Source organism: Rhizophagus irregularis, chromosome 23, assembly GCF_026210795.1.
Source record: "Rhizophagus irregularis chromosome 23, complete sequence".
Lineage (NCBI taxonomy): Eukaryota > Fungi > Glomeromycota > Glomeromycetes > Glomerales > Glomeraceae > Rhizophagus > Rhizophagus irregularis.
The window spans coordinates 1,381,189-1,399,516 of NC_089451.1; the positions used below are offsets into that span (position 1 = coordinate 1,381,189).

An 18,328-nucleotide genomic window follows, 5' to 3' on the forward strand; every position below is an offset into this window, starting at 1 on the left:
ATTTTTTTTATTTTCTTTAATTAAATAATTTTCCTTTTTACCACACTAACTCGCTAAGCAATATTGGAAAGGTAAAATGAAATATCTTGGAGGTTGAAAAGAGAAAGAATTTCGTTAAAAACTTCATTATTTTATTTCTTAAACATCAAAAGTAATATTATTTCATAGAAGAAGTAAAAATAACAATCTTAATTTGCCGGTTTTATTATAATAATATGTACCAGCGGTTAAAATTTTCTTTTTTCCTTTCATAAAGCATAACTATTTTCAATAATTATTTTATTTAAAAGTTTTTGGTTTAACAATTATCGTAATTAATATTACTGTAATAAATGAATTCTTATTATCCGATTGCTATTAGTTATTACGTTTGCGTTTCGGCTGAATAAAAAAAGTTTGGTCAAGGGTATATCATCGGTTACGAATAAGTTTGATATAGAGTTTGATTGGAATGAAATATTAACAAAGTCATCGCTAATTGGTTTATTCAAATATTATTATCATTATGGAACATTATTTCAATTGGATAATTTAAATTTATTTGATAAATATCAATCAGAAGATAGTTAAAAAAAATATAAACATTGTATGGTAATATCATACTTATGATGATCATCATAATGGTACGAAGTAAAATTATAATTTTCTTTTATAGTAACTTTAGATAATTTATCATTAGTTTTTTTTTATAGCTAAAAAAAGTTTATTTTTTAGATGAAATTTAAAAATGCAGCAATGTTTTCTGATGTAAATTTAATAAAAAAGAAACAAAATTATATTTTATTTATTATAACTGCTCAAGTAATTTGAGGGTTTCACAAGTATCACAAGTTGTACTAAACAACGTGATAAAGAAATTATCATGTGATGATGTGAAAATAATTTTTGTGAAATAATTTTTTGTAACACTACTTTCCATTTAAATATACTGTCGGCTAAATATTGACTGAAAAAAAGGTTTTTTAATATTTACTTCATAACCTCATTTCTCTTTCCCACATTTTATAATTTAAAATCATTCATAGTTTAGAAAAAGATCTCAATGAATAAAAAAAAGTCATTTTTTAATGAAGAATGTGAAATATGTAAAGAAACATGCAATTCAATACGATTTAAGCAAAATTTTCAAAATTGGACTAGTGGTAATTATAATATTGATAAATTTATTCAAAATACTCAATTATGAGCTCATAAATACTATATACATCACAAAGTAATGGAATGGATACCTTATGATAGATTTCATGATATTAAATATATTGCAGTAGACAAATTTGATAAAGTGTATAAAGCAAAGTGGATTGATGGATATATAATTACATGGGATTATGAAAATGATAATTGGAAGAGAAAAAATCAAAATATATCTGTGTTTCTGAAAATTTCAAATAATCCAACAAAAATCATATCAGAATTTACAAATGAGGTATAGTATAGTAGATTTATTATTAAATAATATTTCGAAATCTTTGATTTTTTTATATTTAATTAGTTTATTATATTTGTAGACAGTACTTAATAAAGTTTGTGGAATAACTCAAAATCCCGAAACTAAGGATTATATAGTGGTTTGGAGTGAGTTATGCGGAAAATGCAAATATGTATGTAATGCAAAACATTTCCAACAAAATTTTAAAAATTGGACCAGTGGTAATGATAATATTGATAAATTTATTCAAGATACTCAGCTATCAAAACATTCTAATTGGGATGTATCAAAAGTATTAGAATGGATACCTTATGATAGATTTCATGATATTAAATATATTGCAGTAGACAAATTTGATAAAGTGTATAAAGCAAAGTGGATTGATGGATATATAGTTACATGGGATTATAAAAATGATAATTGGAAGAGAAATAATCAAAATATATCTGTGTTTCTGAAAATTTCAAATAATCCAACAAAAACCATATCAGAACTTACAAAAGAGGTATAGTATAGTAGATTTATTATTAAATGATATTTCGAAATTTTTGATTTTTTTTATATTTAATTAGTTTATTATATTTGTAGACAGTACCTAATAAAGTTTGTGGAATAACTCAAAATCCAGAAACTAAGAATTATATAGTGGTTTGGAATGAGATATGCGGAAAATGCAAACATGTATGTAATGCAAAACATTTCCAACAAAATTTTGAAAATTGGACCAGTGGTAATGATAATATTGATAAATTTATTCAAAATACTCAGCTATCAAAACATTCTAATTGGGATGTATCAAAAGTATTAGAATGGATACCTTATAATAGATTTAATGATATTGAATATATTGCAAAGGGTGGGTTTGGTAAAGTGTATAGAGCTAATTGGATTGATGGACCTATAAAAGAATGGAATTATGAAAATGATAATTGGAAGAGAAATCAAGATGAAATTGTAGCTCTAAAAAGTTTAAATAATTCAGAAAATGTTTCATTAGAATTTATGAATGAGGTACTATTAATTTGTAATTTTTATATAATTTTAATATTTTATACTAATACATTTTGTTTTATTAAATGTAGATTATATCACATCATACAATACAATGGAATTTATATATTATTAGACTTTATGGAATGACACAAGATCCAGAACAAAAAATTGTATGATGGTTTTCAAATATGCAAGTGCTGGAAGTTTACGTAATTATTTAGACGAAAATTATAATAAATTAAGTTGGTCTGATAAACTTAATTGTTTATGTGAAATTGCGGATGGACTCAACTTTATTCATGATTATAAAATAATCCATCGAGATTTACATGTTAGTAATATATTACATGATTATACTAATGCTAGTATAACTGATATGGGATTATGTATACCTGCAGATTACAATGCATCGGAGGATACAAAAAACAAAATATATGGCGTTTTACCTTATATAGCTCCTGAAATATTAAGAGGACAAAATTATACCAAAGCTTCTGATATATATAGTTTTGGTATAATTATGTATGAAGTAATCTCTGGATTACCTCCATATCATGATGTAAGCCATAATAAAAATTTAGCAATAAAAATCTGCCAAGGGCTAAGACCAAGGTTTAATATTAAAGTGCCCCAACTAATTGTCCATCTAATTAAAAGATGCTTAGATGCAAGACCATTAAATCGACCATCTTCAGAAGAACTTAATGAAATTTTATACCTGTGGAAAAGTTTAGGTAACCGATCAGAATTGCAAGAACAAATTAGAAAAGTAAATGAAGCCAATGAGAATGTATCAATTAGCAGTATGCCTTTAATTAGTTTAGGAATATCATATAAAACACATTCAGAAGCGATTTATACTAGTAGATTACTTGACTTTAATAATCTCCCTGAACCGAAAAATTCTGATGATTATTACGAATGTTATGATAATATAACATCCATGGAATATTCAGGTATTTTTGTAATACTAACATATAATATTATATTAAATACTAATAAATTTATTTAATTTTAAAGAATCTCAGCAAATTGATGTTTCTCAATTAAAAATTAATGAAGAATGGTAAATTTTTATATAACCTGCTATTTTATTAAACTTAAGACATTGTTTAATTTAAAATTTCTAATTTTTTAAGATCAAAATAATGAATCTAAAGGTGTAAGCAAATTCCAGAACAAAATCATGATAAGTAAATTTTATTGGTCTGAACTGAGCTGTATTACTTTTAAATTATATTTTTTAATTGATTATTTAAAAATTTTCACTCATTATATAATTAATCTTAAATATGTTTTTTTTTCTTTTTATTAAATAGTCAAATAGTCATTTATTATGTATTATATATCATGATCTATTAAATAAACTAACTCATTATTTATTTTATTTCTGTATACACAATTTGAAACAGTAGTCAGCAATTCTCATACACTAACATAAATGAACATTTGAATAAAATAGCAAGCCTTTAAAGTATCAAATAAAATTTTGTATGCATTACTTGAACAATAAAAGCAAATATATACTGTATATGTATATAAATTAACTTTTCAAATTTTTATTTCTAACTATCTTTGTCTTAAGATACTATATCAAAGTATTACAATCTTTTCATAAGATAAATCTTTGACAAATTAGAATAACATCCAGGTAATTCAGTTGAAATTTAAATCTACCAGTATTATTGTCAACTTTAATAGTAAATGAAAGTTGTCTATAGATTTTTATCCTTTTTATCCTTTCACTTCAACTCGACGATATAGAAGCAATAAGAATGTTAATGCAACAATTTTTTTAATTTATTGATATATAGCAAAAATGTATAATAACAAATTTTGTGACTTTTATACATTTAGGAATCATAAACTTCGTAGCCTCGCTCAATTAAGGCAATGTATTACTAGACCTACACTAAAGATGACTTTAGTAAGGCTTTCTTTATGAATTAAAAGAAATTTCATACACTTTGCCAGCTGGTGGGATAGCTTATGACCTCTAACCTCAAGTCTATTTATACTAATAAATCCAAATGTTTTGCATCGTTAATAAAAGTATAGTACTAAGAACTCTATAACTGGTAAAAATTTTAGACCAGAAAAAAAAACTTTGGAGGATTTTACCGTAGAGTTTTTCAATATTTTGATGTAGATATGTTTTTTAATGAAAGTTCATAAGTAAAATATGGTATTTTCTTTAAATAAAAAAAAAATAAAATAACAAAACATTAATGATCGTTTCGTTATTTTTTTCAAAAAATATTAATACCCTCCCCTCAAAATCCAAAGAATTGATCACCTACAAAATAAAAAAGAAAAGAACTATTAGTAAAGTTCGTTAAAATTAATAAAAAAATTAAAATAAAAAAAAATCAAGTCTTTATACCAAAATGGCGAGTCTAAGGCAGAATGTCACGTCTAAAGAGACTGAAGAACACCTAGAAAAAAGGAAAGGGAGAAAGAGAGAAAGAGCAAAGAGAAAGGAAGACGAGAAAGAGAGGGATATGTGAAAAAAAGGAAAGAAAGGGAAGGGAAAAAATTAATCTTCGTTTAAAATTACGAATAGTTATAACGATCTTCATAAAGAAAATTTTTCCTTTGTTATCCAAAAATAATGAAATTAAATAGAGAAATCGTGTTACCATGTGCATAGGTTTTTAAGGTGATCGATAAAAAAAATTTTTAAAGACTTTCTTAATACTTTGATGCAATAATATTATCATAAATAATATTTAAAAATATCATTTAATATAAATAAAATAAAAACAGATGACTTAACAAGATGATATAAATCATATAACATATCATAAATAAACGATTAAATAATACAAATTATATAAATATTTTAAAACAACCTTTTTATTCTCTTTCAACCTTTTTCTTTGACCGAAAACGAAAATATAGTATTGTGGACATCCTTTCATGCTGCTGTGGTAAAACCGTTTTTCATTTCTCCCATGGGTTAGAATTTAATATTTCTCCATTATTTCTTTTTTAACTAAATATTAAATACTCAACAAAAATTTAATTAAACTAATTTATCGCCGTTTTCGAATTACTGTGATCGGCAATTTTTTAATTTTAATAAAAAAAATTGATTTCCAGAATTTCAAAAAAAAATTGATCACGTTATACATATAAAATTGTGTAAATTTGATCTACGTAGTGTTAAGCCATTATTGTATCACATTCGTTGTATTTTTTTGCTATTCGCTTCGTGTTTTTACAAGTAACTTAGAGACCGATTTTAACTGATTCCTAACCGGCTCCAACCCTTCTATCCGATTTCAAAATATTTACAGACAAAAACCATAATAAATATATTTTTTTTTTGCTAAAAGGCCTCAAACATGCCTCAAGAATTTAGCGAAGATTTATGCTGGCGTATTATTTATCTTCACATTGATAGATTTTCTACTGCAGATATTGCTAATACATTATACATGAGTAAGGGTTTTGTAAATAAGATAATAAGGAGATATAACCGTTGGGCATGTGTTAAAAATCCTTTCAAAGGTATTCCTGGTTGTAGAAAACTATTTAGTAGAGCAGATATGGCTGTACTTAGAAATCTTGTAGCAGAAAAAGCAGACTGGTATTTGGACGAATTAGTATATGAAATGGAGTGTCTAACTGGAAAAAGAGCATCTATTGCAGCTCTTTGGCATTCACTTCAATACATGGGAATTACTCGAAAAAAAGTAAGTAATTTATTTATATTATGAATTTTTGAAATAAATATTTATTTTTTATTCAATACAGTTACATAAGGCAGCACTGGAAAGAAATGATATTATACGTGCACATTATTTAGGTGTTATTGGTGAACATTACACCCCAAACCAGTTGATTTTCCTTGATGAAAGTGCTAAAGATGAGAGGAGTCTATCAAGATTATATGGATATTCTCCTCGCAATATACGCGCACATAAAAAAGTTGTGTTTGTACGAGGAAAAAGATATACAATTTTACCTGCTCTTACATTAGAAGGATTTGTTGCTGTTGATATATTTGAAGGAGCATGTGATAGAAAAAGATTTGTTGATTTTGTTCTTGATCAAGTGGTAAATAATAATTATACAAGTTTATTTATTTATTTATTTATTTTATATTCTAATTGATAAATTTATCTTTAGGTACCAATAATGAACCCATATCCAGATAATAATAGTGTAATTATTATGGATAATGCAAAAATACACCATGATGATGAATTAATAGCACTATTAAGAGGATTAGGATGCCATGTTGTTTTTCTTCCACCATATTCACCCGATTTCAATCCTATCGAAACTGCATTTTCAACTATCAAATCATGGATCAGGCGTAATCGTGATTTTATGGAAGCTTATAATGATCCTATACATGCATTATTAGTTGCATGTAGTCAAATAACGTCTCAAATGGCACAAGCATTTTTTGAAGCATCAATTTATATTTGATAATCAATTAGAATAAAAAAAAATAGAAATATAACCAATTTAGAATAATAAAATAAAAAACTGGAACAAGAATTTATATTTGAAATACTATCTTTATTATATTATATGATAATCAAAATACATTAAGTCAATATTGTTGCGCTGCTTGTTTAATATTTTTTTGCCATCCAATTTTCACCACGCCTAACTTTTGCAATTGCTCATCTGTTAAATCTTTTATAGCATTAACTGTAATTTCTTCTTCAAGAAATGCATCTTCAAATTTAGCATATATATTATTACAATTATATTTCAGGTCTAAGTTATTAAGAAACTCACCAATTGATGGTAATTTGCTTGATGAAGGTAATTCCAAATGAGTATTTGTCAGATTTTGATAAACTTGACTTGGTAATTGAATAAAAATAGGAGTAGGCGTATTGGATGTTTGACTATTTTGCATTTGCGTTGCAGAATTATTTTTATTGATAAATACACTTGATTTCATATCAAATACTGGATAAGATGGAGGAATATCATAGGTTGTTCCTTTGTTTATCTAAACAAAATTAATAATTAGTAGGTATCATTTTTCATTTGAATTTATAAAAAAGCATACTTTACATACAATTTCACGAGCCCAAAGTTGTAATCTAGAAGGATTAAGCTGCAAATGCCGACCATCTTGAATAAAACATGGAGTAGAATGTAAATCACATTTATACATTTCAACCAAATCAGCAATGACTTCGGATCTTCTTTTCTCCTCTTTTGATAAATCATCTTCTCTTAGTGAACGAGATTTCTTTTTCTTTTTGGTTTGTATTTCAATTTCTTCAGAAGATGATCTAATATTATCATCAGAATGCTAAAAAATTATAAATGTTAAATATTTTTGCCTATTATCTCGCATTATACATAAAATACTTTACCTTTTTATGTTTCCTATTTTTTTTTTCTGTCACGTTATTCTTCACAATTACTACCACTATCACTGACATTTTTTTCCCAGTTAATGTTACCTTTTGATATTCACTAATAAATTCCTGAAAATCCAATTTATCTTCAAGTGTATTTGATGGTCTACATGCATTTACAGCTTTATACGAAATAGTATAACTGTATTTTGATTTTGTTTCTTTTTCTAGAATTTTTTTAGTTGCTAAATTTATTTTTTCTGTAAAATTTTTATAACTAGCAGGCCGAATAGTTAGAGTTTTTGCTGTAGGGATTTTTATATTATTATTTTTTACAACTAATTGTATTTTTATTTCCTCAATAATATCAACTTCTTCATATTTTTTATTGTCATTATCACTTTCTTCATCATAATCTCCATTATCATCGTCTTCTTCATAGTTTTCATCATTAACATCACTATCTTTGTCATAATAATCATCATCTTTATTATTAAAATCTTTATCATCGTCTCCTTCATCTTCTATTTCATTATCATTGTCTTTTTCGTTTTCTTTCTTATTATTATAACTTCCCACTTTTCTTTTACTATTTTCTGTTGGCAAATCATCTATTGAAATGATTTCTTCATTGTTTATCTGAGCTCTCCTATTGCTTTTTTTGTTACTTTTTAGTTGAGATTTTTTATCACTAGTTTTTAATCGTTGAAGTTTACTATTACAAGCACTGCAAGTAGTATAGGAAAAGTTTTTTTCAAAATTATTATTGTAACCAAATTTAGTATTTATATCTAGTAAAAAATTATTGAGTTTTGGAAAAATTTGGTTTGTAGTATAAGCACGTTGATATATTTGTTGTCCATGCAGTGGTTTTTTAACTCTTGATATTTTATCTTTCTGACACTTGCACGGATTTTCTTGTGGAAGTTTGAAACAACGCAAACACTTTTGACATATATAACAAATACCGGGAAGGTAATTGCAAGTTAAATTTTCCGCCATTTAAATAACTCTAAACGCGAAAAATTACTTCAACTTCTTTTTCGCGTAAGTATTATATAATCTACTTACTAATTACTATATTAAGTAAATGACCAGTTTTATAAAAAATTGACCAATAATTATTTAGAAAATTTTACAAGGAATATTTGCATGTGTTTTGGCTTATTTTTAGGTTGTTTTCGGTTATTTTCAGTGTTTTCAGTATTTTTTAATTATAAATGATCGACATCACCTGATCACAGTAATTCGAAAACGGCGATAAACCTCACGTAATTTGAAATGGTAATTAAAGTTTAATTAAAATAACGAAATTCTAAAATTCTTGAGATTTCCAAAAAAGTTTTCCTTGTGTAGAATTTTTATTCGATGTAACGTAAATAAAAATAAAAATAATAACGAGGTAAAAAAAAAATATTTTTTTTTTGATTAAACTATCGGATAACAGATTTGTAAATACAGCCTTGTAAAATCAGAATTATTGGGATAATATTTATATATTAATGATTATCAATTTATCATTAAGAATGTACTTCATTTGTATTCAACTTTAAAAAACTTTGATATATTTACCTTTAGATTTAATCCTGCAGAGTCTCTAGACGTTTAAAAGAAAGTTCTATCACGTACTCGGCTAGTGCCATTTCCAAGGCACCAGATGTTTCAAAAATAGCTATACTACAAGCCACCGCCGTTTCTTAACGCTGGTTAATATCTGTGATGTAATTGCTAAAAACATAATACCTAAGTTGAAAGTTCTTTTTTTAACTATTGAGTTTTGTTACAACAGAGTTAATATATTAACTTTATACACTATACATATGAAGCATAATATATTGTACTATATATATTTAAAATCCTGTTCAATTACAGACCAATTTATTATGTAAAATTACATACTACTCTATAATTGGTGTTGAACAAACTATTTATTGCGAAGAATATAACTGCTATAACTTCAAATTTAAAATAAGAAATAAAATACCATTTACTAAAATAAGATGGTATAGTAAATAATAAATATAACATAATAAATAATATACGAAATCAAAAAGAAATATTTCCAAATAAATTTTAATTTAAATTTTAAAAAAAAAATAAAAGACGAACTAAATAAAATCCTTAGTTCTAGTCCTAATAGACACATAACAATCAAAATTACAAACTATACCAGGTACAAGTATATTTTCTTACATTGCTCCTCTACGTAGGTTCGGCCAATATTTGTGCGTAATCAATACCGTGTACGTTAATATCAATAACTTTTAATAAACTATGTATAAAAATTATTTAACCTAGCTTTATGAGTCATTAGATTTCGCAATCTAAACACTCTGAAAGAAGATCTTTTGTAAAGTGATTAAGTAATCGAGATGTATAAATAGCTTGTGGATGTGTGGTTGATTGGATATCTTTAATAAATAGGGGATTATCTTTACTATATTCTTCTGCTTCTTTAAATTGTTTTTCAATCTCATAATGCTGTTGTTCTTTTTCAATTTTCATAAAAAATTTAAACTCTGATGCGCTTAATGTAAGTGAATAATGAAATAACCAAATAAACTCTTCTATCTTAACAGCATTTGGTCTATTATTTGGATTTGAATCCCAACACTTTTTCATTAAGTCAATATAGCAATTTGGTGCTCTTTGTTCATTTATTTCAGGTCTAATTTCATTACAAATATCTAAAGCTAAAAGTTTATCGTGCGCACGATCAGCAAAAGGTTGTCTTCCAATTGCTATGAAATACATAATCATTCCAAAACTATATATATCTGCTGCTTGAGTATAAGGTTTTCCTCTTAATACTTCAGGAGCTACATAAGGCATAACTCCATAAATTTTTGTTTCATCAATATTACCAACTTCTCTACATAATCCCATATCAGAAATACATATATTGATATATTCTATATGCTTAAACAATATATTCTTCGTGTGAAAGTCACAATGGACCATCTGTTTTTGATGAATTTCTTTAAGACCTCTAATAATATTCATTAATATTTGTATTTTATTTGACCAATTAAAAGTTTTGTAATTTCTATATAAATAATCATTAAAGTTTCCACCTTCTGCATATTCAAGAACTATAATAAATTCTTCTGTATCTGAATTTTGAGATATTCCATATATTTTAAGAATATTACTAAATTTCTGATTTGTATATGCTAAATAAGCTTCGACCTATTAAATAAGTAGTATACGTAAATTATCACATTTAAAATAATCAGATTATATAATATATTTATATTCATACCTCATTTAAAAATTCATAAATGAAATTTTGAGAATTATGTAAACATTTTAAAGCAACTTTCCTATTATTCCATATCGCTGAATATACTGTAGCAAAACCACCTTTTCCTATTTCTTTGATATCACTGAATTGATTATATGATATCCACTTAATTTTAGAACTATTTTTAATTATACCAATGATTCTTAAATTCTTACAATTTATTATACATGATTTACACCATTTATATACTTCATTTGTATGTTCTTTGCCACATTTTACACAGCATTTTTTGAAATGTTCTTCCAAACAATTTTCTAATTCATCTAAATATACAAAAGAATTTTCAAACATTTTTTCATGAAAAACCAAAATATAATCTTTTGTATCTGAATTTTGAGATATTCCATAACTAATATCTTCCATTAAATATGAGTTCACCTATTATAGTAATTATACCACAACGTTAATATATTTAATAAGCAAATTAAATTTGAAAACATTTATATACCTTGTTTAAAAATTCATCGGTAATATATTGAAAGCCATATAGGTATTTTAAAGCAATATTTCTGTTTGAATTCCTTACATATTTCTTTGAACATTTATCAAATTTCAATGGACCATCCTTCCATAATGCTGCAGCAAACCCATTTTCTCTTTCAATAATTTCACTAAATTGATTGTATGATATCCATTCAAATACTATATCTAATGGACTATCAATTTGTAATCGCTTTTCTTGAATAAAACAATCAATTTGCTTATCTCCACTGGTCCAAATTGTAAAATTACTTTTTAAACAATCAATTTGGCATAATTTACACCATTTACATATTTCATCTGTATATTTTTCATCACAATTTTCACAATATTTTTCAAAATATTCCTTATGAGAAATTAAAATATAATCTTTTGTATCTGGATTTTGAGACATTCCATAACTGAGAGTATCTTTTAATTTAATCTATAACATTATAATATATATCATATTAATAAAAAATTTAAATTCAAATTATAAAGAAACTTCATACCTTGTCTAAAAATCCATCAAGGATACCTGGTATATTATGTAAATATTTTAAAGTAACATTCTCATTTACTGAATTTCTTTCATATTTATTTGATTTTGAATTATATTTTAATAGACCATCATTCCATATTGCTATAGCACCAATATTTTTTATTTCTTTAATTCCAGTAAAATGATTGTATGGTATCCATTCAAATATTACATTCCATAGGTTATTAATTTGTAATTGCTCTTTTTGAATAAAATCATCAATTTGCTTATTTCCACTAGTCCAATTTGTAAAATTATTTTTCAAAAAACCAATTTGACATGGTTTACACCATTTATGTGTTTCATCTGAATAATTCTCTCCACAATACTTACAAAATTTTTCAAGATATTTTTCATGAAAAACCAAAACATAATCCTTTGTATCCGGATTTTGAGACATTCCATAACCGATAATATCTTTTGATTTAATCTATAATATTATAATATTATTGTATTAATACTTTAAACAAGTGATTAATAATGCAATCAATAAAAATATTTTAAATTCAAATTATACTTCATACCTTGTCTAAAAATTCATCAAGGATATTTACTAGTATAGTATTATATAAATATTTTAAAATAACATTTTCATTCATTAAATTTCTTTCAAATTTATTTGAATTTGAATTATAATATAATGGACCATTTTTCCATATTGCTATAGCACCAATATTTTCTATTTCTTGAATGCCAGTAAACTGATTGTATGGTATCCATTCAAATATTATATTCCATGGGTTTTCAATTTGCAGTTGCTCTTTTTGAATAAAATTATCAATTTGCTTATTTCTACTGGTCCAACTTGTAAAATTACTTTTCAAAAAATCAATTTGACATGATTTACACCATTTATTTATTTCATCTGAATAATTCTTACCGCAGCCCTTACAAAATTTTTCAAGATATTTTTCATGAAAAACTAAAATATAATCCTTTGTATCTGGATGTTGAGACATTCCATACCTGATAATATCTTTTGATTTCATCTATATATATAATATATATTTATTATATTAATAAAAATGTTTTAAATTCAAATTATAAATAAAGTTCATACCTTGTCTAAAAATTCATCAAGAATATCTAGTATATTATAATATGGATATTTTAAAGTAACATTTATTAAATATCTTTCATATTTATTTAAATTTGAATTATAATATTTCGGACCATTCTTCCATGTTGCTATAGCACCAATATTTTCTATTTCTTTAATATCAGTAAATTGATTGTATGGTATCCATTCAAATATTATATCCCATGGTTTTTCAATTCGAAATTGCTCTTTTTGAATAAAATCATCAATTTGTTTATTTTCGCTAGTCCAACTTATAAAATTACTTTTCAAAAAATCAATTTTACATGATTTACACCATTTATTTATTTCATCTAAATAATTCTCGCCACAATCTTTACAAAATTTTTCAAGATAATCTTCATGAAAAATCAAAATATAATCTTTTGTTTCTGGATTTTGAGACATTCCATAACTGGTAATATCTTTTGATTTAATCTATAATATAATATATATTTCATTTATTAGTATAGTATAGTATAAAATGAAATGATTATATAACTTAAATTCATAAATAACTTCATACCATACTTAAAAACTCATCAGATATATATTGCAAATTATACAAATATCTTAAAGCAACTGATCTTTGTTGACCTATTAAGAAGCCATATGTTAATGGCCTATTCTTCCATATTGCTGTGGCACCAATATTCCCTATTTCTTTAATATCACTAAACTGATCATATGGTATCCATTCGAATTGATCTTCTTGAAGAATATAAATAAAAGCTTCAATTTGTTTAATTTTACTAGTCCAATCTACAAAATTACTTTTCAAGTAATCAATTTGACATGGTTTACACCATTTGTATATTTTAGCTGTATAATTCTCACCACAGTTTTTACAACATGTTTCAAGATATTTTTCATTAAAAACCAAAATATAATCTTTTGTATCTGAATTTTGAGATATTCCATAACTAATATCTTCCATTAAATACGATTTCACCTATTACAGTAGTGATTATACAACATTAATATACATAAAAGAATAATTAAAAATTAAACTTATCAACTTTTAACATACTTTGATTAAAAATTCATCGGTAATATTTTGGGAGCCATACAAATATTTTAAAGCAACGTTTCTATTTAAATTTCTCTCATATTTCTTTGAGCATTCATCAAACTTTAATGGTCCATCTTTCCATACTACTGTAGCAAATCCATTTTTTCTTTTTTTAATGTTACTAAACTGATTGTATGGTATCCATTCAAACATTAAATCCTGTGGGCTATTAATTTGCAATTGCTTTTTTTGAATGAATTCATCAATTTTCTTATCTCCACTGGTCCAGTTTGTAAATTTACTTTTCAAATAATTAATTTGACATGACTTACACCATTTATAATTTTCATTAGTATATTTATTACAACAACTATCACAATAATTTTCAAAATATTTTTCATAAAATACAAAAATAAAATTTTTTGTATCTGGACTTTGAGAAATTCCTAAACAAATATCTTCTGATTTAACCTATAATGTTATAATATATATCATCTTTATTAGTATATAATATAAAAGGAAATGTTCATAGAACTTAAATTTAATTAATTCGTACCCTACTCAAAAATTCATCAGAAATATATTGTAAATTATGTAAATATTTTAAAGCAACAACTCTTTCATATGATTCAAATAAATCATTTCCATTCATCCATGTTGCTGTAGTACCAATATTTTCTATTTCTTTAATATAACCTAACTGATTATATGGTATCCATTTAAATTGCTTTTCTTGAATCAAAGCAATAAAAGTTTCAATTTGTTTAATTTTACTCGTCCAATCTGTAGAATTACTTTTCAAATAATAAACATGACATGATTTACACCATTTATATATTTCAACTGCATATTTTTCGCCACATTTTTTACAATATGTTTTATAATACTTTTCAAAGTATTTTTCATTAGAAACTAAAATATAATCTTTTGTATCTGGATTTTGAGACATTCCATAACTGATAATACCTTTTGATTTGATCTATAAGGATATTATAATATAAATATTATATTAATAAAGATATTTTAAATTCAAGTTTATAAATAAACTTCATACCTTGTCTAAAAATTCATTAGGGATATCTGGTATTTCATTATGCAAATATTTTAAAGTAACATTTTCATTTACCAAATTTCTTTCATACATATTTGAATTTGAGTTATAACATAATGGACCACTCTTCCATATTGCTATAGCACCAATATTTTCTATTTCTTTAATGCCAGTAAACTGATTATATGGTATCCATTCAAATATTATATTCCACGATCTTTTAATTTGCAACTGTTTTTTTTTAATAAAATCATCAATTTGTTTATTTCCACTGGTCCAATTTATAAAATTATTTTTCAAAAAATCAATTTGACATGATTTACACCATTTGTATATTTCAACTGTATATGTTTCGCCACATTTTTTACAATATTCTTTATGATATTTTTCAAGATAATCTTCATTAAAAACTAAAATATAATCTTTTGTATATGGATTTTGGGACATTCCATGTCCAATATTATGTGCTAGTTTAAAAGAACTACTCCCTAATAAAAAATTATAAAAAAATCTATTTACTTTGTTTAAAAATTCATCAGAAACATTTTGTGAATTATTAAAAGATTTTAAAACAACATTTTTATTTGAATTCCTTCTATATTTTTTTAAGTCTATATTACTTTCTAATGGACCATCCTTCCATATTGCTGTAGCAATTCTATTTTCTATTTTTTTTATGGCATTAAACTGATTGTATGGTATCCATTCAAATATTGTATCCCATGGGTTTTTAATTAGTGATTGCTTTCTTTGAATAAAATAATCAATTTGCTTATTTCCACTGGTCCAATTTGTAAAATTACTTTCCAAAAAACCAATCTGACATGGATTACACCATTTATATATTCCATCTATTTCAGCTTTATATTTTTCACCACATTTTATACAATATTTCTCAAAATATTCTTTATGAAAAACCAAAACATAATCTTTTGTATTTGGGTTTTGAGTTATTCCATAACTAGTAATATTTTTTAATCCATTAGCCTATAATAATATAATATATTTTATATTTTAATATGAATATTTGAATTTGAATTTGAATTTACAAATAAAATTCATACCTTATCTAAAAACATATCAGAAATATATTGTAAATTATATAAATATTTTAAGGCGACTTTTTCATTTAATCTTCTTTGCAAGTACATATTTGAGTCATATGCTTTAAATGAACCATCTGTATCATCACTTTTCCAATTCAATATTGCTGTAGCACCAATATTTTCTATTTCTTTAATATAACTTAACTGATCATATGGTATCCATTTAAATTGCTCTTTTTTAATAAAAGCAATAAAAACTTCAATTTGTTCAATTCTACTAATCCAGTCAGTAAAATTACTTTTCAAAAAATCAATTTGGCATGGTTTACACCATTTATAGTGTTTATTTGTATATTCTTCACCACATTTATCACAATATTTTTCAAAATATTTTTCGTTTAAAACCAAAATGTAATCTTCTGTATTTGGATTTTGAGACATTCCATATTCGATATTATTTGCTAAAAGTTTAAAAGGACTACTCCCTGATGTTGTTAAATATAAATTTACCTATTAAAACATAAAATACTTTTTAAAAAAAATAATTAAATTTAATGAGTAAAAGTTAAAAAAATACAAGCCTCATACCTTGTTTAAAAACTCATTAGAAACATCTTGTGAGTTATTAATAAATTTTAAAGCAACTTTTTTATTTGAATCCCTTTTATATCTTTTTAAACATACATTATAATATAATGGGCCATCCTTCCATATTGCTGTAGCGACTCCATTTCCTATTTTTTTAATGACGTTAAACTGATTATATGGTATCCATTCAAATACAACTTTCCTTAAGATATAATTATCTTTCAAATATTTTTTTATATCTTTGTCATTTTTTTCCTCCATTGATTATATATTTGATAACGAACAAAAAAAAAATAACGATAAGAAAGAAGATATGCAAATTGGCGAATTTTTTTTTTATTAGTAACACGTATTCTTTATTGAGTATATAAATAAATATGATTAAGGCATTTGTATGTTGTACTGCAAATTTCTTTGCATGCATTTCATGATTCATAAACGGCAAGTCTGTAGTCTGTACACCAGGAGGATAAAATAAGCGTAGATCTACAAAATAATACACGTGTGAAAAAACTACGCAAATCTACACCACTCGCGATGATATACGAGTGTGAAAAATTTAGAGAAATTTCAATAGTATAAAATAGTGTATTTTTAAAAACGACGTAGTTTTTTAATAGTAAAAAATAATGTAATTAAGATTATCAAATTATCCTCTTAATTTTTTCCTATATATTTTCCCGATATTTTTCCACATTTTATTATTATTTTTTTTTTTTACTTACACTAAGAATCGAACTGAATACCTCAAGATAAACTATCAATATATTAAGTCGACCACTACACTATTTGTTCTTTTTTAATTAGTATTATTTCATATTATTTATCTTAGAATAAAATGCATTTATATAATTTTTTTTTTGTAGATTATAAAATACCAATTTGTATAAAATTTTTAGGCATGAAAATATTATTGTGTAAATTTTACTCAACTTTTTTCAGATACAAACTTTTTAAAATATTTTAGCCTGTAATTTGATGCGCAGTTTATTTAAATTCATGTATTTATCGAATTTTTAAAGTGTATAATACTGAAGCTACCAATTTATGTAAATTTTACACAATTTTTTTAGATACAAATTTATTAAGCCACATTTTCATGTGTGAGTCATGCAAAATCATGTATTTATGCAAATTTCTAAAGCGTAGATTGCTGAAACTACCTACTTGCGTAGAATTTATGAAACTTTTATGAAACTTTTTAAGTACGCCTTATCAAATAACCATTTTTTAAGTGTAAATTATGCAAAATTGTATATTTATAGATTTTTATGGAGTATAAATTTTCAGGGATTACATATTTGACAACTTTACGCCTCATATAATCTCCTGATGTAATCGATATACGTCGATAGATAATCAATGCGAAATTGATGGATATGATGGCAAATGGCTAAAATATAAACCAGAATGCAACTTTAAATAAAAACTGTGACATTTTTAACATAAGTACTATAATGTGTCGACTTTGAACTATAAAGTTTGTTTTAC

General features: G+C 24.6%; 4 protein-coding genes across 4 annotated transcripts; 2 read left to right on the top strand and 2 right to left on the bottom strand.

Moving 5' to 3' along the window:
* Positions 1–2,283: 2,283 nt before the first annotated feature.
* OCT59_015264 (uncharacterized protein) lies at positions 2,284–3,619 on the top strand (the record flags this gene model as incomplete). Its single annotated transcript, XM_066139905.1, has 4 exons — positions 2,284–2,440; positions 2,512–3,378; positions 3,443–3,488; positions 3,583–3,619. Exons 2-4 carry the CDS (start codon positions 2,595–2,597, stop codon positions 3,617–3,619), a joined length of 867 nt encoding a protein of 288 aa, XP_066002735.1. The 5' UTR covers positions 2,284–2,440; positions 2,512–2,594.
* Positions 3,620–5,769: 2,150 nt separating this feature from the next.
* On the top strand, positions 5,770–6,888 carry OCT59_015265 (uncharacterized protein; the record flags this gene model as incomplete). The annotated part of the gene is made up of 4 exons (XM_066139907.1): positions 5,770–6,120; positions 6,182–6,484; positions 6,557–6,592; positions 6,874–6,888. 4 exons carry the CDS (start codon positions 5,770–5,772, stop codon positions 6,886–6,888), a joined length of 705 nt encoding a protein of 234 aa, XP_066002736.1.
* A 101-nt stretch (positions 6,889–6,989) lies between these two features.
* OCT59_015266 (uncharacterized protein) lies at positions 6,990–8,760 on the bottom strand (the record flags this gene model as incomplete). Its single annotated transcript, XM_066139908.1, has 3 exons — positions 6,990–7,400; positions 7,470–7,709; positions 7,864–8,760. 3 exons carry the CDS (start codon positions 8,758–8,760, stop codon positions 6,990–6,992), a joined length of 1,548 nt encoding a protein of 515 aa, XP_066002737.1.
* Positions 8,761–10,068: 1,308 nt separating this feature from the next.
* Positions 10,069–17,098, bottom strand: OCT59_015267 (uncharacterized protein; the record flags this gene model as incomplete). Its single annotated transcript, XM_066139909.1, has 15 exons — positions 10,069–10,947; positions 11,021–11,440; positions 11,511–11,966; positions 12,034–12,492; positions 12,587–12,822; positions 12,943–13,051; positions 13,123–13,578; positions 13,667–14,092; positions 14,171–14,298; positions 14,485–14,623; positions 14,709–15,131; positions 15,207–15,868; positions 16,007–16,190; positions 16,268–16,759; positions 16,838–17,098. 15 exons carry the CDS (start codon positions 17,096–17,098, stop codon positions 10,069–10,071), a joined length of 5,730 nt encoding a protein of 1,909 aa, XP_066002738.1.
* Between the last annotated feature and the right edge of the window lie 1,230 nt (positions 17,099–18,328).